The following is a 21090-nucleotide window of genomic DNA, read 5'->3' as shown; positions in this document are numbered from 1 at the left end:
TATTACACTTCTTACTTTGGTATGTCCATAGAAATTTCCCCTCCTAATTATCAATGCATTAATTACATTCTATTTTAGCCCTATAAAGCAATTCACCCAACGAACTTTTGCATTTTTCTCCCACGGAGTCTGCAAATTGCCAAAATTGTAGGACAATACTTGGGGGAGATTCTTACCAAAGAATCCAAATGGGAAGCTTTTTTTAAGTTTGTGCTGCTCGTACTAAAATGCTCGGGGATTAACGTATTTAAGTGTTCGAATCCTATGGAGAGATTCTTACATAACCTTTATCTAAATTAATTTTTTTTTTCGTGAGTAAAATTGTGTAAGAAGAAACCTTTATACTACTAGTATAGGAAAGCTTAATCCTAACCTAAACAGACAGAAAAAAGTACCAAATAGAGCGAAATGAAGACACCTTGTATTATTGAACGTCAAATTCCACTAACAAATACTAGTAAAGTGGTATCACCTTCCGTTTAAGCAAAGTAATCAAAAATTACAAGGCCGTCCTAGCATACAAATGTAGGAAAGTTCTATTGCTATAATAAATACATCCATCTTGCCAATTACCGATGTCACCACAAACAAATGGGAAAATTATACAGCAAAAGGCCTCCCAATTAAGAGTCTTGTGGAGTCTCGAATCTTGTCGGGGTATCAATTCCAGCCATGCAGCAAAGGCCTGATATCAGAATTATGAGCAAAACTATTGCCTGAAACATTACAATGAGCAAATGGGTTAGTTGAAGATCAAACGAGTTTAACAGTTTGTTAGTAGAATGAGAGGACCCAATACATACACAACGATAATTCAAGAAATTGATAAATCCTGAACTGTTAGGCAATCATATCTTTAGATTACATATCAAATGCCAGAGTCTATGGACAGAAAACTTTGACTTACCACTAAGAGGCCCTCCAAAAGTGATGACTTTATTTGACAAACTCCATCACATGTTGAGTTGGTTGATCCTTTGCCTTCAGCTAGAAATCTTCTCAGATCCTGGTGGGAACGATTCTCGATGGAGCCATTAGGATCGGATACATAGAGAACTGTATACTTAGCATTTAAATGCTCCACAGAGCTGATGAGCTGAGATAAAAGTTGAGCTGCAGAAGGGTTCAGTCAGTTTACACCAGCTTTTCAAGGTAAGTGACTATTCTGTTAAACAGAAGTTATATAAACCGAAAGCATAGCCCAAGGTGTTTATAATTATACCCTCAGAAAGTGGATGTTCAGACTCTAGATCAGTCTGGGATCCACCCTGGCAAACCACGATCAGATTCGCCTGTCCCATGGTTCTCTTTTCCATCTTGAAAGCCAGGTAATCCTACTCATGTCACAGGATTAAACAAACCATTACATACTTCCCACAGAAAAAATGAACACCTAAACAAATGATACAAGAATTGCCCATTTCATTTACCCGAACAGCAGGAATATCAGCAAGTTTCTCAAACCTTTCACCCTCCAAAGAGCACGTATTGAGGACAGCAATATCATGCATTCCTAAACCACTGCCACAAGTACCTTCGAACTCTGAAATCAAAGAGCTTTCCAGAGCTTTGTTCTCCTCTGTTGCAGCAACATATGGGAAGGCCATGGAAAAGTTGGAGTTCCCAAAAGAGACCTGGTAGTCAGAATCAAATAATAATTACAAGCAAGATATTAATGTGATTGACTTCATATACAAATAATAATTCCCTATTCCAGCTATTATAAGTACCTTGAGCAAGTCCACAAGCATAGGGTCTGCTTTCTTGGTCATAGAAATATCCACGGATTGTAACTACGCATGAAAGAGTTCGTAAGTGCCAGTTAGAGGAAGAAAAGTAACTTAAAGAGCTTGAGATGCAGGATCAACACTGCCCTAATAAAGGCTCACACAACATTGGTGACTCTCAATGCATCAATTTAAGTCACACTGATGCCAACAATATTCATCTGCCATTATCATCTCATATTGCCCCCATCTCAGACACACTATCCATCACACCCTTATAAGACCATTAAGCAACATATATTACTTGTGAACATATCATTTTCACACTACTCAGGTGAAAAACTATTGTAATTTCTAAAGAGAAACCTCCAGAAATTAATATGTGAATATATTCATCCTAATTGTATACAGAGTATAAATGAAGGTTTTGGAGTTTCTGCAAGAAACGGAAACTGAAAGCACAAAAGCTACATAAGCAAATCTTATGTTCGTTCTAATCACACAAGGAATTTTACCTCTTTTCCAACAAAAAGAAGAGCAAAATCCAAAGGTTGTGGAGTTTCTTTTCCTGAGCACTGATGGAAAAAGAAACATTAGAAGAATTGATAACATGTATGTAAATAGGGTGAAAACTCCGCAAGAGTTGCAGCAAAAGGAGGAAACAAATAAGGAAAAAAAACGGCAGTAAACTAGAGGTACAGTGCAGAAGAGTACCAGTAAACTTGACCAGCCACCTTCAGACATCACAGATTTGGCCAAATCCTTTGCGATGAGGGTTCTGTAATCTACAGCTTCTACATCTCTACTACTATATCTGCATCGTGCAAAATCACTATCAGATTCATACGGATAGGATTATCATGGACTTTTTTAAACCAATCCACACACAGATGACACATAGGGTAAGAGGAAAACACAAATGAGTACTCTAAGCACCATTTGATAAGATCTTTTTGTCGTTTAATCTCTGTAGCACTTATGCTCAATAAACAAAGAACAGCTTCTTATCTATGTAGCATTTGAGGACACAAAACACAGAAAATTTCTTGGCATGTGTATATGCTCTTAATTTCACATAAAATAATCAGTAAAACAGGTGATCTTTTAATAAACGTCGAGAAGTGCTCTTAATTTCACAAAAAGAACAAACGTTGGTATAACAGGTGACTTTTTTAACAAACTTCACGAAGGCAATTTATAAAAGGGGAAAAAACTAACATACAGTTTAGCCAGTCGGAAAATTACCCAAGTAACAATGAGATACCTATTCCAAACTCTCAAGCCCTCCCCTTTACTCTTATGAGGCATAGACTTTCAGTAGAACCTAGAATGGTAGGACTTCATGGTTCATCTTTTCCTTTAAAAACAAGAAATAACAACAAAATGGATGCTGTTTATGCAATAAAGAAATGTGAAAAACATAATTTTTACTCAAGAATCCCCATGACAGTTTCTTGACTAAGCAGGATAACATATCAGAAAGAGAAACATCCAGAAACCTACACCATATCATAGATTGACCCAACAGTAACAGTGGGAGAAGAGAATAGCTATTGATATCCCCAGTTCCAATCAGCTTACAGATTTTACCTCTAGAACTTAAACTATAATGACCAAGTTCAACAAAAAAAGGGAAAAAGCTAACATACAGTTTACCCAGTCACGAAATTACCCAAGTAACCATGAGATACCTATTCCAAACAATCAAGCCATCCCCTTTCCTTTTATAAGGCTTAGACTTTCACATAATTTTTGCTCAAGGATCCCCAGGACTAGGGGTGGCAATTCGGGTCCAATCAGGTTGGCGGGTTGGGTCTTGACCCGACCCGTCAAAAAAATCTGTTGACCCGAACCCGACCCGTCAACCCGTGACGGGTCAGTATATCTAACACGAATCCGAAAATTTTGGGTTGGCGGGTCGACCCGAAATGACCCGTAAATTAATTTTAATTTATTAATTTATCACTGTAAATTCTAATAAAATCAATTTCTCACAAAATTAATTACATCATCAAGTAATAAAAATTTAAATAAATAATTTCAAATCAAATCCAAAATAAATTAAACACCGTAAAAGTGTTTTATTCCAAACCAAATATAAAATAAATTAAAAAGAATTATATTATTTGTCCAAATATAATAATTTTAACTTCATACAAGGTAAATAAATTCATTTAGGATTAAGTAATTAATGCCTTAGAAAAAAAAGAATGATTTAGTTTAGTTAGATAAAATAATTTAATAAATTTGTAAACGGGTCATATCAGGTCACCACGGGTTGACCCGAAATTGACCTGTTTTCTTTTCGGGTTCATCGGGTTTGACCCGAACCCCCAAAACTTCAATCCAAACCCATTAATTTCGTGTTAGATTCGTGTCGTGTTTTCGGGTCGTGTCAGAAATTGCCACCCCTACCCAGGACCAGTTTCTTGACTATACCCATGTAACCATGAGATGCCTATTCCAAACTCTCAAGCCCTCCCCTTTCCTCTTACAAGGCTTAGACTCTCACATAACTTTTACTCAAGGATCCCCAGGACTCAGTTTCTTGACTATGCAGGATAACATATCAAAAAGAGAATGATCCAGAAACCTACACCATATCATAGATCGTCCCAACGGTAACAATGGGAGAGGAGAATAGCTAATACTATCCCTAGTTCCAATCGGCTTACAGATTTTACCTCTAGTACTTAAACTACACTGCCCAACTTTAACAAAATGTTACAGCCAGATCTATTACTAGTTATTGCTAAACCAATGCCCAAATCCAGTAACCTAGAGACAAAGATATCTACATAAGTTTAGGTTAGGTCGGGAATCTTTGCTCTTTTCTTTTGCATTTCCGCTGCCTGCGTTCTTCTTGGTGTCCGTCCGTATCGCAAAGCTGGTCGACGCCAGCTGTAATGGTTGAAAAGGGGGCCCACCAAGACCCTCTAATAACACACACACACATATATATTATATGTATGTATGTACAAACATCGCACAATATCAAATCAACTACCAGATATCTAGGCCAATATGATCTGGACTTCAATTATAGAGGGAGAAAAAGAGCTTATCCAAAAAGGTTAAAATTGAGATATAATATTTAGCTTTCTGAAATATTGTGGGATTTACATTAGCTAAGGATTAGATTCTCCTATTGACTGAGCAAAGGTAGATGTTATCCCCAGACCTCTTCTATCCTAGTTTTCTTTGAGTTTTTCCCATTTCTTCTAAGTAGAAAAAGAAAACCCAATAGGTATATAGGACACCGATATACTTCAATTGTGAAAGCAGCCAACATCTAAACCTTGCACTGATGACCAGAAGGAGAAGAGGAAATTTTTCACTACACTATTCCTTAAATCAATTAGCTGTTACATGTCTCAGATTCACGGTTCCCCAAACATCATACAACATTAGTTCAAGTACATCCCAGTAACTCCTCCATTAAGTTGCAGTTCATCAGCTATCTGAAGTTTGATACTAAATTGAAAATTGCCCAAAAATTTATTCCTCCTCATATATATCCCGCTTCATGACCTGGATCCCCACCCTCAATTTAAAGGGAAGGTATAAAACTTACTCATAGCCTATTATCAACATAAGAACATTTTCTTCATCCTAAGGCCACCAACTACAAATCTCAAGGTTCGTCTTGCAAACGCCAATGAGCTGGAAATAATTACGCTCAAGTGTCGTGGAAACATATCTTCAACAAATATCCTTTCTGCTTTAACAATAAGGGCAAAAACAATGAGGAAATAAGAGCTCTTCACCTTTCTTTAAGATGCTTCATTATGCAATGAGTATGGCTTTTGGGTTCTTTTCTTTTTTCCCTTTTCTAATAAAAGCAGAGTGGCTGACGGTTTTCCACTCTAACCACAGGTTTTGATTCAATAAAAAATGCATTGAAAAAAAAAACTACGACATGAGCAAGAGGCATGTTTGACTATGTAAGAAAGCATTCCCCAAAATCTATAAGCCACTTATTGCCTTCCATTTGTTAAAGGTCAGCATTTGCTTTTGATCCTTTTATAATTGATGAAGATTTCTTCTGCTCTCAGCTCTGGCTACCAAGACAAATCCTTCTTATCCACAATCTAATATTCATCTCTATACCCCTTCGGATACGCATTAGCTTCATATACAATCATCAAAATCCATTACCATCCCCTATCATCCCATAAGATGCTTGCAACTGCCAATGGCCACTACCAACATGATCCAAGGCTCTACTCAGTGATACAAAATTGCTTAGGTGTTCTACTTAGAGCTGTATTTATATTGTCAAGGTTAATGAAATTTTCCCCTCAATCGCTTCAATACGAAGTTCGTGGTCAATGTAAATTCCAAATTGGACAAAAGGATTCCCAAAAATAAAAAATCCAACAAAGCATCTTTAAATATTGACATTTCAAGGATTGAAAGAATATAATATAGAGGAACATTTTCAAAAACCTCTTCACCAGACACATATAACTAAAAGAAAAGCTAAGCTTTACCAAATAGTCAGGAGAAGAGATAAGCCACTAAGCACCATTGGTAAGTGAAGAAACAAAAATCCAACGAAAAGAACCATACCCATCTTGGTGAGGTGACCATAGAAATGCAGGGGCTGTAGAAGGAAATGTGAGGCCTAATGGAAGCTGAGAGGCAACCAACAAAGCCACCACTAATGCCGCCACCATCTTCATTTTCCTTCTAGCAAAGTACCAAATAACACTTATCAGATATCAGTAGAAAGTACAGAAGATATTAATAAAGTTAAACAAACAAACCTTGTGAAGTCACACAAGACAGACAGGATCATCTACATAGCAGTTCAACAGTTCTAGTTTAGGATAATCGCAAAAACTATCAAAGTGTAGCTAAAAATAAAACACTTGTACTAGTTTGGTTTGGTAATCACTAGAGAATAATTCAACAATTGGCTGACTAGCCAACTACTTGGAGCTACAAATAGACATCATGCAAATGCAAATAGTACAGATAGTTTTGAGTATATGGTGCTGTACTTATGTTGTAATCAATAAGAGGCTACTTGTTGCAAATCACAAACCTAACCAGTCCATTTGATGAATTTGGTGTCATAAATGTGTCAATAATTGGTGAACCTATTACGTCCACTGATGTTATTAGAGAAGGAAATTGTACCCTTTTTTTTTTATAAATAGCTTAATTCTAAAATTATCATTCAATATAAAATCATATAGAATTAAGTAAAAAAGATAGACTAACTACTTTATCGCATAAACTGAATCATCACCTTCAGATACATTATACCATATACATGATAGGTAAACAATGCCGTCAGTCTATTATATCTAAACTTTTCTAAGGATGGTTCAATACGCAAAGTATGCAACATCTCTCACCAAAATGTTAAAGACTTTTAGAAAAGAAAAGTAATAAAAATTAGCAAATGTCATTCAAACTCCATATTAGTGGTTAAGTTAATCTTGTGGAACAAAGTTTCCTGTCTCTCTACAGTCTATTGAAACACTTCGAAAACCTTCCCTCATTTTCTCCAGTTTTCCCACAGCTATGCTCATTGGCCTTCACACAACTCCCACCACTCACCATGACAAGAAGTCCTTTAAGCCATAAATGCCAAAATCAACCACCCCCATTAGCATGTCCTTGCCAATTAGACCATGAAAGAACCACAGAAATTAAAATTATCGCTTCAAAATTCATGGCAAAATATCCTCCAAAGCACGACCTATAATCAGAAAAACGACTTCAACTATGCCCACATTCAACAAAGTCACACTAATGGTACATCAAATTAGGAAATATTGGCAACAAATTAATGACCTAAAACACATTCATTTACTACTAAAAAAGAGAGAATGGAAATGATTGAGTACGTTTCGGCGAAACAGATGACAATAAACCATGATCTAGATTGATTTTCATACATATCCTCATGCACAATGAATGATTTCATGTGCCATCAGTACATAGCTTTTCACAATATTAGTAAGAAGGAGCTCAAATTTCAACAGAACACTCGAAATAATCAATCTTCCCCCAAAAATTGACATCAAGTAAACGATAATTACCATCAGATCCAGAGAACCCAATATGTCCTTTCAAACAAAACGACTAGTATTATTTCGTAAGCAAAAATAAACCAGAAAGATGCATACCGATGGGGGGAGTTCCAGTGAGGAGCTCGAAGGATTGCAAGGCGATAATCGAAACTATCCAAAAACCTAGAAAAACAAATCCAATTGGACCTTAAGGTACTGGAATTTTGCGTTTTACCACTACTAGTTAATCAAATTTCAGCTTAAAGTTGCCGATTTTTACCCTTAGTTGAATTCTGCGGTGAAGTATCAGCCGGTCACCGATTCTCCGGCGACGAGTCGGATCTGCCGGACGTGTTAATCAGGAGTAGGGGGACGATGGGTTTCGGAATCCGGGAATCAGAAAGAAATTATGTTACGAGTTATTTATTTATCGCAATAGTTCAAAAAAGGTGAAATACAGTAAAGCCCCCTCAAGTATCTCACTGTCCCACTTTGCTCCCCTTTTCTCTTAACCCGTCAATCTTAAATCGGCTTAAATAAAATGTTACCACTGTACTTAGAGGTTAGTTTCAATTTACACCCTATATTAATGACATTTATATATGTATCACCTCCTAATAACTAATCAAAATGACTTGTCAGGTAACTTCTATGCATGGTTTCAAAACTCAACCCAAATTGCTCGGTTAAATTGTTGATCAAACTTCTTTTCGAGCTAAATTACGCTTCAAACCTGCAATGGTTGAAAAAGCGTTCTAGATTTTGAAAATCAGTTGAATTATTCAGTCAAACTAGTGATCTATTGAACTAAAATGGCATTTAGTACACCAGTCGATTCGTAGTCCGTTTTGTTGATTCTTAAATAAAATTAAGTAGGCTCTGATTGAAGGATGGTCTATGAAGCATTAATACATGTATTATGTATCTTTTTTGTGTTAAATCGTCTAATTTTATTTTTAATTTTAAAACATATCCCTTTGTTGTGAAATTATATTTTTCCCTTTTTTTACATTTCTAAAATTATACTTTAGATCTAAATCATTTATAAATTCAAATTGCTTATGTAATTTCAAGTTTCTTATCCACATATCATTTTTAAATTTAAAATTGATCAAATATGAATCAAAGCACTTCATTATCTTTCTTTCTTTTTTGTTTAAAGGAATTTGATTTTCTAATTTAATTGATTGACCAAATATGTATATATAGAGGTTATTTCATTGGACTATATGATAACTTAAGTAAACTATTAATTAGATATTATGTATTGATGAAGTCATGGGGCAATTATGATTCAATAACTGTCAGTTCAAGATTGAATCAGTGACCCTTGATTCGGTAAATTTTTTGATTTGATGAATAGGGTGGGTTTCAAAACCTTGCTTTTGTGTTTGTAGTCAAACTAGATAATCATTTTCCAATTTACTCTTGTGGTGTTGAATACTTTCCTTTTTTGCAATTTTCTTCTCTCTTTCTTCTTTATCTTTATTTATAATTTCTTTTCAGGCTTAAGCATAAGGTTTTATTTTATAATAAAAAATTTAATTAGTGTAAACAAACATTAAGATACTAAGAAGCATATATTTAGTAAACATGTTTTATGTAATGTATTTTTGGTAAATAATAATTGCGGAAAAAGATAGATATAAAATGACTTCTACCACTCCTTTTGGACATTATGAATGGAAGGTAATGCATTTTGGTTTAAAAATGCTCCATTAGAATTTCAAAATATAATGAATGATATTTTTAACCCCTATAGTTCATTCATAATAGTATATATGGATGATATATTGATATCTTCGGAAACATTAAATCAACACTTCAAAATTTCAAAATTTCAAACAAAAATGAGATTCCTAGGTCATGACATTTATAAAGGCACGATAAAGCCTATTAATAGAGCTCTAGAATTTGCAAATAAATTTTCAGATGAAATTAAAGATAAAACTCAATTACAAAGATTTTTAATATGTTTAAATTATATAGAAGATTTCTTTCCAAAATTAAGAAAAGACTGCTCAATATTATTTGGGAGATTTAAAAAGAATCCATCAGCATGGATGGATGAACATACTACCAAGGTTAGATACTTTAAAGAAAAGATTAAGTTATTACCATATCTAGGTATTCCTCATCCTCATACATTCGTGTTAGTAGAAATAGATGCATTTGAGTTAGGATATGGGGGAATATTAAAGTAAAAATTAGAAGATCATTCAGAGCAATTAGTTAGATATCATTTAGGAACATGGTCTAGACCTCAACAGAATTATTCCACTATTAAGAAAGAAATTTTGTCTATAGTTCTTTGCATTTCTAAATTTCAAGATGATTTATATAATACAAAATTCCTTTTGAGAATTGATTATAAATCAGCAAAGGAAGTTTTACAAAAAGATGTTGAAAATATAGTTTCAAAACAAATATTTGCCAGATGGCATGCCATACTATTATTTGATTTTGAAATGGATTTTATAAAAGGAGAAAACAATTCTTTACCTGATTTTTTAACAAGAGAATTTTAACAGAGTCATGGATCAAATAAATGAGTTTATTCAACGCATAAGAAGGCACCATTATTTCCAAACCAGTGAAAGAAAAGAAGCACTTTATCGATATAAAAAAGTTGTTCACTACATCAAAGAAAATGGAGAGGTCAAAACTATTCCACCCTATGACATTTCAAGTATGATCAAGTATATATGAGACCATCAAGAACAATTCAAACCTTGAAAGAGAGATGTCTTCTAAAAAAAAGAAATATTCAGAGAAATCAGATGAATGAATATTGGCTTAGACAATACGAGAGTGATGCTTCTCCTTACAAAGAATGGATACGACAAGAACTTCAAAAATTGAATACTATTATTTGTTGATACTTTGAAGGAAAATGAGCAAAGGAAGTTCATCAAAGGCTTTATCAGTCAAAGACTATGAAATGAAAACTACTCAAATTTCTAAATTTCTATTTCCAATGCATTCGAAATAGTTTCAGATTTTCCTCTATTATCTTATGTTCAAATCAATCAAACTCCTCCTACATCTTCCAAGAAAAATACTGAAGAAAAAGCCCTAGAAAATTTCACAGATAATTCAAATTCTTATTTCACTAAACCCATTACACAACAGATCACCTTAATCAAATTCAAAGAAATTTCACCTTACACTTCTTTATTAGGTCTTACAAGTAGGATATTTCTAGAAGGATGCCAATGGTGTCCAGATGATCCTTCTAAAACAATCAGATATTATGAATTAATTATATTAGATGCAAACTCTATTGAAATTTGGGCAGTTCCAAAAAAAAAAGGACCCAAGCAAAATTTCTCATTCCAAATGTATCATTAAAATGGTTTGCAGTACAGATGAATGGATTTCTCTTTATTCAAAGAAAAACTTTTCAGTTAAACATGTTCCAAAAGGCTATACATATCAAGATTATGGGATGGCTTGGTATAGAGTCTCTCTTTCATCCCTTCAATCATTCATGTTTTTTTACATTCCATGGCAATTGCAATCGAAAATTTCCAATTTGGTTCTATCATTGGTGGACTTACTTTGGTCCACAAATTGAGATTATACCACCTGAAGCAAAAATGGGATTCCAATTATATTTGAGAAAAGCACAAGGGGAAGATTATGCAAAATTAGTCCTCTTTCATTTAGAATTCAAGGCTCCATGGATATTTGGTAGAGTTACAAAATCACTCAACAACTTTCAACGCCGTACCCAATGTCTTTAATCAGAGAATTCAAAATCAAATAGTGGACATGTTTTACTTTGGATTATTGTTCGCAAGACAATGTTCAAAGATTTCTCCAAATAGTACAAAAAATCCAATGGCAGATAAATTCTGTGTCCAAGGAGATTCAAAAGAAAAAAGAAAAGGAAGGAGAAAAAAAATTCAAGAAGAAGGACTATTAGGATCTACTCATGACTTCTTACTTACAAAAATGATGGAAGATTTAGAAATGCTCAAACAGGCTATGGACTATCTCAAAAATAAACAAGAAAAGCTCAAAGAAGTTACAAAATCCTCAGGATCCAAACAAGATATAAAGATGCAGTAATAATTCAAAAGTTGTCAGTTACGATAAAAGTGACGTGATATAAAGATGCCAGTCAATTCAAAAAGAAGTATCAGTCAAAGGAAGTGTTGATATGAAAATAAAATGCAAATACAAATGATGTCCGCATGAAATGAAATGAAAATGAAATTTCAAATGAAATTATTTTATACTATTATAAATAGATGTTTGTGTATCATCAAAGACAGAGTGACTCTAGTTTTCAGAACTACTAGATAAGCCTCCCTTATACCTTCTATTATAATCATATTAAATAAAGGTTATTTTGAGAATTTTATTCAGTCTCAAGTTTTCTTCAAAATAAATTCAGCAGTTTCGTCTATTTTCAAGTATGCCCTCGTTCCAATCTCGTTTATATACAATAATTATTAATGTCCTGGGCGGTAACATTAGGTGAACAATATACCGACTGCAGAATCTACTAAGAAGTCGACTATCTACTAACTGTACTAATTGTGTTAGCTACAAGAGATTCTAATAAAAAGTCTAGCGGTCAGAAGTCGGAATGCTTATATCGAGCCAGAAAGGAAGCTTTGGGATCGCAATTTCCAAATCCTCTTCTTCAATTATTTAAGTACCAAGATGCCCTCGTATGCTTTCAACTTTCAAGCCCACGCCTTTGTGCTTAGATGCACAATCTTCTATTCTAATGTTTACCAAAAGCTTGAATGGTTTTCGTCTGTGTATGTGTTGGTGTTGCAACGTGCCAATGTCAAGCGATAAAATCAAATCATTTTTTGAGGCTACCTGGTTCTTTTCTACTGAAAAAATCTGAGAAGTGTGAAGGACAAATTTGTCCAAACAAAGCAGAGGGCAAAGCAAGAAACCTATATTTTTAAGGGGGCAAGTTTTGTAATTTATCCTAAAAGTCAAAGATTGGAGTATGGAATTTCCTACTTTCTTTGTATATATTTACCGTTAGAGTAACAATATTGTTGTTTTCAGACCTTTTGATTTCTTATATAGTCATATGAGACATTTTACTTTTTGAATATACTTTAGTCCTTATAGGCTTGCTTAAGCTACTAAAGTCAGTGCAATTTAAATAATCATTTTATTTATTTGGAGAAATACAAACGAATATGGCAATGAAAAATTAAGTTTCTATTGCGACGACCTTTGAAGAAAATGGTTACAATCTCTGTATCGCAACAATGTCAAAAGAATTTTTGAAGAAGTGTTATTCAATTTGATGTGCTTGGTTAAATGAAGAACAGTACAGACATCCACACTGTGAAAAAAGAAAAACAAAATCAGTGAATGGATTAACAACTTTTGTACGTGAATTATTTCTGCTGCATAAAACCATACACAGTACAGAAGCAAAGCCGGCTCATACAATTGTTTTTTGCAAAGCAATTTTTAACTTACTACTGGCGTAAAAAGAAGATCGCAATCTTAAGAGAGCAACAAAATTTAGGACGTCCATCAAAATTCTGTTTATTGTGGGCAACTCTTATGCATCTGAACCACTGCAGAATTTAGCACTCGACGAACACAAGCAATATGAATATGAACTCAATCGTGCTCCAAAACTGAAGAACACACTGCAGAATAGGCAGCATATCTGGATGGATTCAAAAAATTAGTAAATTCTGAAATTTACTTGATCAGTTCATTCATATATGTCCTAGATTGGAGATTTGCTGAGCTACTTAGCTGTGTGCGCTCTCATGATAGCAAAATTATGAATAATAAGCTTCAATGAAAGTTTGCTACTAGAGAAGTGGTAGAATCCCTGGCAGGGCAGCCAAGGGGCGTAGGTGGTGCAAAACTGCCTGCCACAGCTCAGTGCAGAAATGTATTGTGCTACTGTGAACAGCAACACATTCAAGTTTCAACAGCTAACTCGGAAGCACAATTAACCAGGCAGAAAGAACGAAAGAGCAAATTGGAACCTGAATCCAATGTCATTGAAAAATTTACATGTAGTACCTTTTCCCTTGCCAAGTGTCATTTTTATACAGTTTTTCCAATATATATGTTCCAGTGGTTTATCAATCAAAACCCAATGACACCTAGAAATTTTGAAAAGCTTCTGACTGCTCTCATCCATATCTCCCTGTTCCCAAAAATCACAAAGGTGCACCATAATTTTGCATATGTACAACGAATGTGGTTCACCTTGTCCACCTCCAAAACATTATGACAAAGATGATCGTGGCGATCATACCTCCATACTTGATCCATTTATCTACACGGTTACGCCTCTCAATAAGCCTCAACACAGAATTTGAAAGTCCCAATCTATTAAGAACATCCAGTGCTTTTCTTTGAGCTCTCTGCACAAAACTCATCCAATTCCATGTATTAGTATCACACATTATCAGTTAGCAGCAGATCCAAGTAACAATAGGTCCAAGACTACCACAGATAACATTTGCAACCTTGTTTTTTCAGATGAAGCAGGCTTCAAACAATTAATATACAACACTTCAAAGTTGTACATACCAAAAGTCGATATACGACAATTAACACATAAATTGATAGACCAAGTTGAGAAAACTGAAGTGCAAGATGCACTATCAACAAACCATTGAACCGTTCCATTGCCTCAGTATCTACTTCGTTATACTTGGTGTTTTCAATTCAAATTTGTCAACGTTCTATGGATTCCCAAACTGACACAATCTTACCAGAAGTGACTTAATCTTCCCTTCAGCATTACCCATCTCCATATTCTACCTGTTAAAGCTTTACACCAAGGTTTTATTTTGACTTGGGCAATGTAAGTTAAGAGGGGAAAAAATTCTAAAATATTCAAGAAGCAATATGAGGGAAGCAAATTCTTGCAAGTTTGACACAGAAGGCCAAAACAGTGCAGTTCTGTTTCCTTTTACATATATGATGAGGAAGTTGGGAATTTGATATGATGTGGGCATACCAGAAATTTAGGTAATGGTAAAAGGAAAAGCTTGACACTATTTCAGTAAAGAGTAAAGACTGAACCCATAATATCTATAGATTAGGAAATAAATAAAATCAATAGATAAGGTCTGTAAAACGAAACTTCTCTAACACAATTAAAAAGCCTCTATTAGGTTCCTTTTTTGCAAGAAGTGCCTGTGGCAGTGGTACTCCTTTTGAACCAGTCTTGAGCATCTATATGGTATTCTCACAGATGATTAAAGGACCTCCATTAGGTTTGTTTACAAATAAAAAGGCCTTTGAAACATTCTGCAGCTTATAATGATTGACAATTTGTTTTTACTTGTTATTATTTTTAGCAACATCACGTCTGCAGCTGAAAGTCTTATATACTGGCTTTTGTATTGCCATAGGAATGAGGAAGTAAAAAGATAAGATACTGAGGTGTAGAACCCTGCCATTGAACCAGTTAAGGGAATACTGCAGTTCTCTAATTTCCTTGAGGAAAGGTGGATTGGGGTTGTTGAATATGATCTTCTTCTAAAGGAACAAATAAAAATAATTACCAGTACTTGAAAGGTACAGTGGAAATGAGGATTGTAAATGTGCAATAGCGACAGAGGATAGAGAAAATAATTACTAAAAAAATGTGTGACTAACTACTAGGGCATTTGGAAAACATGTCAGATTACAATGATTAGGAATAGCAGTATCAAAAGCTCTGCAGAGAACTGGAACTTGATAGGCTGAAAGTAGGAAAAACTGCAGCAAAATGGAAGAAAGGAGAAGAGCATTTGGCTAGAAACCTTCAGTCACACTTAAGGCTAGATTGCATCATAAAATCTCACCAAATATGTGCAAGGAATTTAATATATCAAGCTCAATATACTACAAAATTCTAGGCACATACACTTGCTCATACTAACTATTTATTAATTCTATCACAAACAATAAAACTCCCAGCTAAGACAAATTCAAATAAACAAAAAATTTCAAATATAAAATTTAGGACAAACAAATAGAAAATTTGATTACCAAAAATAAAGTTTTCTGAAGAAACCGAGACACTTTTTTGCAAAAAAGTAAGACAAAATGTCAGAAGATTATAGACCTTGAAACCTACATCGACATATTTAGACAGGGACTCTTAAACTAATAATATTTCAGTGTCCAAATAGGTTTCATATCTTCTAAGGTATGCCCGAGAAATGCTTGAGTTAAAAAGGAAATGTACATGTTCACAATCCATCTAACTAATCGTTGGCTGCATCAAAATACAACTTGTCCCACTATTTCATTTGCTGCCTAGTTACTGACTGGAGCTTTCAATAACTTAAGTGACAATGATTTATTACATTTTGAGTCTGGCTTAATAGCATCTAAAAGTCCAACATTAACATTTTCCCTCAAAAAACAACTACTTTTGAGATGCCAGTACAAATTTCTCATATGAACATGTTGCTCAGTGTAGACATCTCAAAACTAAATGCAACAGCTGTGGAAATGCATTACCACAAAAAACTATGCACATAAAGACAGATGAATAAATTGCTTTGGTTAAGTACCTTGAGATGATCCCTTTGCTCGCTATACTTTGAAAGGACAGCCACCCCTGTTGCATAAGCGTCTTCTAGCATCCTGGATGAGCTCTTAACTTTCTCCATTGCTTGTGCTTCATCATCATAAATCCTCAACACATGAGATGATTCCCCATTCTACAATAAAATTAAGCTCATTAGACAGGAGATACTTGAATTAAGAGATGCAATCAACATATTTGAGCAGAAGTCAGAGGAAGGTTCCACCATACAGCTCGTCCTAGCAACTCAGCCCTCTCTTTAGCGTCTTGCATTCGTCTTTGATGCCGTTGAAGGTACTTTTCCAGACTCTCTTTCAATGAGTCAGCCTCTTCACCCACTTGTTCAACTTTTCTGCATAATCATGATAATACAAATAAAATAATTACAGACAAGTCACTAATCTTCTATATTGCCAGAACCTAACAGCAATACTGACCCTTCTAACCAGTCAGTACTGGAAAACCTAATGTAACCTATTTGTGATATGCAATTAACATTAAAGTTTTCTCCCCATCACAGTCATAGCAAAAAACATCTAGTATTTGCTAAATTGAGTTCACAATGAGGTAAAATGTGTACCCAGGGTCTGCAAAACCATGCAAAAGAAAGAAAAACTTATTTTTTGGGTGATTAATCACCTGAACAACAAACAAACAAAACACACACAGAAAGGCAAAACAGAATCTGAAGGATATAGATCTTCTCAACAACAAAGTGACTTTTGTTTTCATGCTTGAGTAGCTGTTCTCAAAGGATATCTGCTAGAAAGATGCCAAAGCAAATTACTGAAAAATGCTAAATGACAAACGAAACCAGCCACACCAAATGTTTTCAGAAAAAAAGAGACTTGAAAAGAAAATTCCACATGTAATATGAGAAAACAGTCCCTCTTGAGTCTCTGACAGTACTGATAAACCACAATGACTGCCACCATGTGACGGAAGTAAGAGGACTGCCCCGCACATAGATAAATACTGTGAAAGTGAATGGAAAAACTCCTATCATTGGTAATAGTTGACGTATGAGATCATTATAAAGAAAAGACATAATCCACAATGATTTCCTCAATCTTCAGACCTTTTTTTTTGTCTAAAATGAACCACCACAATGGACACTGACTGCTTTAATGCATGACACCTTTTCCATTTTCTCTTGCATTAATATTTTCTACCGTTCTGAAAAAGTTTTCAGCTGGTGATTAAAAGAAAGGAGATTTTTTTTCCCCAAAAACATGCATAGCCTGATACACAGTAGGGTCAATGTACATAAACACACATAAAGGAGAGAGAGAGAGGTAAAACATATAAAAAATGAAATAACCATTGTGGACTGAGCTACCCTTCAAATTATATCAATTGACCTAAGAATCCTAAGTTCATTCAGTTTTGTAACAAAATGTGCTAAAAAACATTATGGCTATCAACCAATGCTATTGTCAATTGATAAGAATTATCTACTTGTGTCAATATCATATACATCTTTGCAGACACTCAAACATTCATTTCCACAAATCTCATCCAGAGATGGCCATAAACACCTCAAGACTAAGGAGAAGTAAGCAATTTTGTATTGTTGGAGCTTTACAGATATATCATATTGGTTACACTCAGATCGTACTCGTCAGCTGAGATCTTTGAAAAGCGGTGTTTTAGCTAAAACATAGTCAGCCCTAATAAGTGTTTTCAATAGCATTTAAGACAAAACTCTCAATTTCAAAGCAAACTATTTCTCTTTGAGACATCATCAACGGATGTTCTGCAGCTGGAGTATGCTTGCAGGGAGGAGTTTAGCTACTGAGGAGCAAACCCAAATATTTGAATCAATTGTTGTTCACTTGTTGCAGATCAATACACTCCATTAAAACTTCTAGAGGAGATTCCGCATCATCAGAATATGCACATTTTGACATCCCCCTCTAAAGGCATGGGCAAAAATTCCTCGAGAAACAAGGCAAAATTCAACTTAGGCAAATCCAAAAAATCACTTTTCTACAACCTTTTCCAGTACTTTTTTTTTTCCAATATACCAATTTATTTCTCCACGCTAACAACTCGTCCAATTTCTCAATCAAAAGAAAGTAAATTCACAGCCCTAATTCCTTTCAGCTAACCTAGAATATGCATTTCAAACTCCTCTCACTTGGAAATCAAATCACGCATTTCAATCGATTCCCCTATACATCCAATATCGATAAGCAGCACAACTAAAAAGATAAAAATCGAATAATAAACCGCTATGCTTTCTCTAGAATTCAAACCAACCTTTTCCAGAGATCGCGTTGGGGCTTGTTGGAGATGGATCGCCAAAGAAGATCCATCTCCGCGCAGAGAGATCGGATCTGGTTGATATCCTGCTTTACGGCATTCGCAAGCTCCGGCGAAGAGTCCAAAGACGATGAAGGTAAAGAGGATGACGAGTTCTCAAAACGCTCCAGCCTCGCCACGCCCTCCCGGCACTTGAGTACCAAACGCTTCGAGTTCTGGTACAATTCCGATAAAGTTCCACCACCGCCGCCGCCGCCGGCGCCACCTCCGCCCACCATTTCCGCTGCCGTCGCCATTAGCCTTATCCTATTTTCTTCTTTTTCACTGTTTGCCTCCTGCGTGAGTGGAATTTGTTTAGAAATTGCAACTGGAATTGGTTTATTTTTGCTTGTTATTTTCTTCTTTTTATTTTGAACAGACATTTATAGCGTGTATTACTTGGGTCCGGTAAAACGGGTTGGAGGCCCTTAATGCCTGACCAAGCCCAAGGTCCACAAACCTAAACTGTTATTGAGAATGGGCATTGTTAAGGCCGGCTATTAAACCTAAAATCCAACACTTCGTCCAATCCACCCACTATTGACAGGTTGGTTGGCTCAATTGAGTATTGAGTTAAGAGTTGGATTGGTTGAAAGAAAACCAAATATTAATTGGATGGTTTGTATCTTAAAATAAAAAAATTAGTAAAAAAGGAAATCGAAATAATTCCACAGCCTCTCTCCGCAACACCGCTAGGGCGGTTGAGATCCTCAACCCCCTTGTTCAGTCCCTTACTGGGTCTCATCACTCTATTGCTGCCATGTCACTTAATTCACGTGTCTCTTAGACCTCTGACTATATTTTTGACCTCTGAATAGGATTGATATTGCTATTATCAACCATTTTGAGTTATGACTTATATCTTGGAGCTAGAAAAAAAAAGTTATATCAAATTTTAGGAGATGATTTTTAATCAGGCATGTAAATTGCTTTTGATTGAATTCTTGTTTTCTGTTTGTGAAATTGGGGAGCAATTAAGAAAAATGCAGTTTTGGTACCCAAACTTTAACACATGAGCGGTTTTAATTCTTAAATTTTGGACAAAAACAAATCTAGTACCCAATTTTTCAACTATTGAGCACATTTAGTACCCTTGACGTATTTGTCCCAAATTACTACTGAAAAAAATTATGCAATAGTCATATATCCGGCAACTATTGTATAAAAATGGCAAAAAAATGTAAAATTTTCTTCTGACACTAAGTTATCATGTAAAATATCCTTTTGATACTAGGTTAAGGACTAATAATTAAAATATCCTTCTGACACTAAATACTAAGTTTAAGAACTAATAATTTTATCAAAAGGATATTTTACATTTTTTGACAATTTTTTATTAATAGTTGCTAGACATGTGACTATCACGTGACTCTTTCACATACAATTTAGAAAAAAAAACCGTCAAGAGTACTAAATGTGCTCAAAAGTTAAAAGTTTGGATACCAAATTTATTCTCGTCCAAAGTTTGAGGACTAAAAATGCTTATCTATCAAAGTTTGGGTATTAAAACTCCATTTTTCTCCGGAGCAATTTTAGCGCTCCAAAAGTCGCAAGTCCAACTATTCTAAGATGGAAAAGGCATGTGAGTTGAGTTAAGTCAATAGAATGGAATGATGAGTCCCAATAACAGAGCTTAATAAGGGGCTGAGGATCTCAACCACCATTAGGGGCACCACCACATAAACTCAATCTTCGATCAGCCATCAATAGCTAAATCCTGACATGAAAATGCACATGTAATAGCTTGGTGGAAGAATACCAACTCAGCAACGCATAGCTCAGGGTTAGTTAGCGAGTTGTTGGCAAATGGTTACTAATTGTGTTGTATCTATTACAGTGTTAGTGGTAGCAGCAGTAGTATGTGCAGAAGAGAGGACATGGGATTTGTATCTTCCATCTTTCTGAAATCTTCTGTAAATTGAAATCTGTACAGGGGCCGACCACTGGATTAATCCAGTCTCTCCTCATTCTTCCAGCTATCAGGATTGTTGATAAGAGTTTATTTTACGTATTTTTAAGTGCATTTTATTAGTTAATTTTGAGTTGATTATTTAGTTTTATAATTAAAATAAAGAGGTTTTTGGTAAAATTATATATTTTTGGTAAAAGTGGATAATATTGCATTTCTATTGATTTTAATAGTAAAAACTTCATTTTTATGCAGGAATAATGAATCAATCACCAAAGGAGGTCAATTGAGGTGAAAAATAGAGATTTGGTGATGAATTTAAGTGGCAACAAGAAGAATGAAGTGAAAAACGTTCAAGTGAGGAAATGCAATACAAGTCAGTTTTGACACTTTTCAGTATTTTGACCATATCTGGAGCTACACTTATCGGATTGAGGTGATTTTTATACCATTTTAAAGCTAAGAAAGAGACCTACAATTCGTATGAAGACATCGAAATCCATTTCTGCCATCTTCATGGGCAAAACGTTGGAATACAGAAGCTGCACCCTGTGGTCGGAAGTTAAAACAGAGGTTTGAACAGGT

At 34.9% G+C, this 21090-nt stretch overlaps 2 protein-coding genes across 5 annotated transcripts; both read right to left on the bottom strand.

Annotated features, from left to right (window-relative positions):
* Positions 1-399: 399 nt before the first annotated feature.
* LOC113764757 lies at positions 400-8168 on the bottom strand. Of its 4 annotated transcripts, none has more exons than XM_027308735.1 (11): positions 8034-8168; positions 7871-7936; positions 6497-6528; positions 6300-6419; positions 2442-2541; positions 2243-2302; positions 1731-1793; positions 1431-1634; positions 1223-1334; positions 908-1113; positions 400-716 (listed from the first exon to the last, which is right to left on the bottom strand). In XM_027308735.1, exons 3-11 carry the CDS (start codon positions 6526-6528, stop codon positions 624-626), a joined length of 990 nt encoding a protein of 329 aa, XP_027164536.1. In that variant the 5' UTR covers positions 7871-7936; positions 8034-8168; the 3' UTR covers positions 400-623. The 4 variants fall into 4 exon arrangements, with proteins under 4 accessions (XP_027164536.1, XP_027164538.1, XP_027164539.1 ...); XM_027308737.1 differs by having other exon boundaries at positions 6300-6416; XM_027308738.1 differs by lacking the exon at positions 6497-6528.
* A 5566-nt stretch (positions 8169-13734) lies between these two features.
* Positions 13735-18929, bottom strand: LOC113764603 (membrin-11-like). The gene is made up of 4 exons (XM_027308554.1): positions 18555-18929; positions 16524-16644; positions 16279-16428; positions 13735-14127 (listed from the first exon to the last, which is right to left on the bottom strand). The coding sequence occupies exons 1-4, from the start codon at positions 18851-18853 to the stop codon at positions 13966-13968; spliced, it is 732 nt and encodes a 243-aa protein (XP_027164355.1). The 5' UTR covers positions 18854-18929; the 3' UTR covers positions 13735-13965.
* Positions 18930-21090: the final 2161 nt, after the last annotated feature.

This window comes from Coffea eugenioides, chromosome 3 (genome assembly GCF_003713205.1).
Source record: "Coffea eugenioides isolate CCC68of chromosome 3, Ceug_1.0, whole genome shotgun sequence".
In the NCBI taxonomy this organism is placed as follows: Eukaryota; Viridiplantae; Streptophyta; class Magnoliopsida; order Gentianales; family Rubiaceae; genus Coffea; species Coffea eugenioides.
This window is presented reverse-complemented; position numbering and strand designations above follow the sequence as displayed.

Coding starts and splice junctions, on each gene's coding strand:
- LOC113764757 (XM_027308735.1), bottom strand. CDS start 6,528: ATGATCCTGTCTGTCTTGTGTGACTTCACAAG. Junction 1,794..2,242: donor TTCTTTTTGTTGGAAAAGAG/GTAAAATTCCTT, acceptor TTTCATGCGTAG/TTACAATCCGTGGATATTTC. Junction 1,114..1,222: donor TGAACATCCACTTTCTGAGG/GTATAATTATAA, acceptor ACCCTTCTGCAG/CTCAACTTTTATCTCAGCTC.
- LOC113764603 (XM_027308554.1), bottom strand. CDS start 18,853: ATGGCGACGGCAGCGGAAATGGTGGGCGGAGGTGGCGCCGGCGGCGGC. Junction 16,645..18,554: donor CAACGCGATCTCTGGAAAAG/GTTGGTTTGAAT, acceptor ATGATTATGCAG/AAAAGTTGAACAAGTGGGTG. Junction 16,429..16,523: donor CTGAGTTGCTAGGACGAGCT/GTATGGTGGAAC, acceptor ATTTTATTGTAG/AATGGGGAATCATCTCATGT.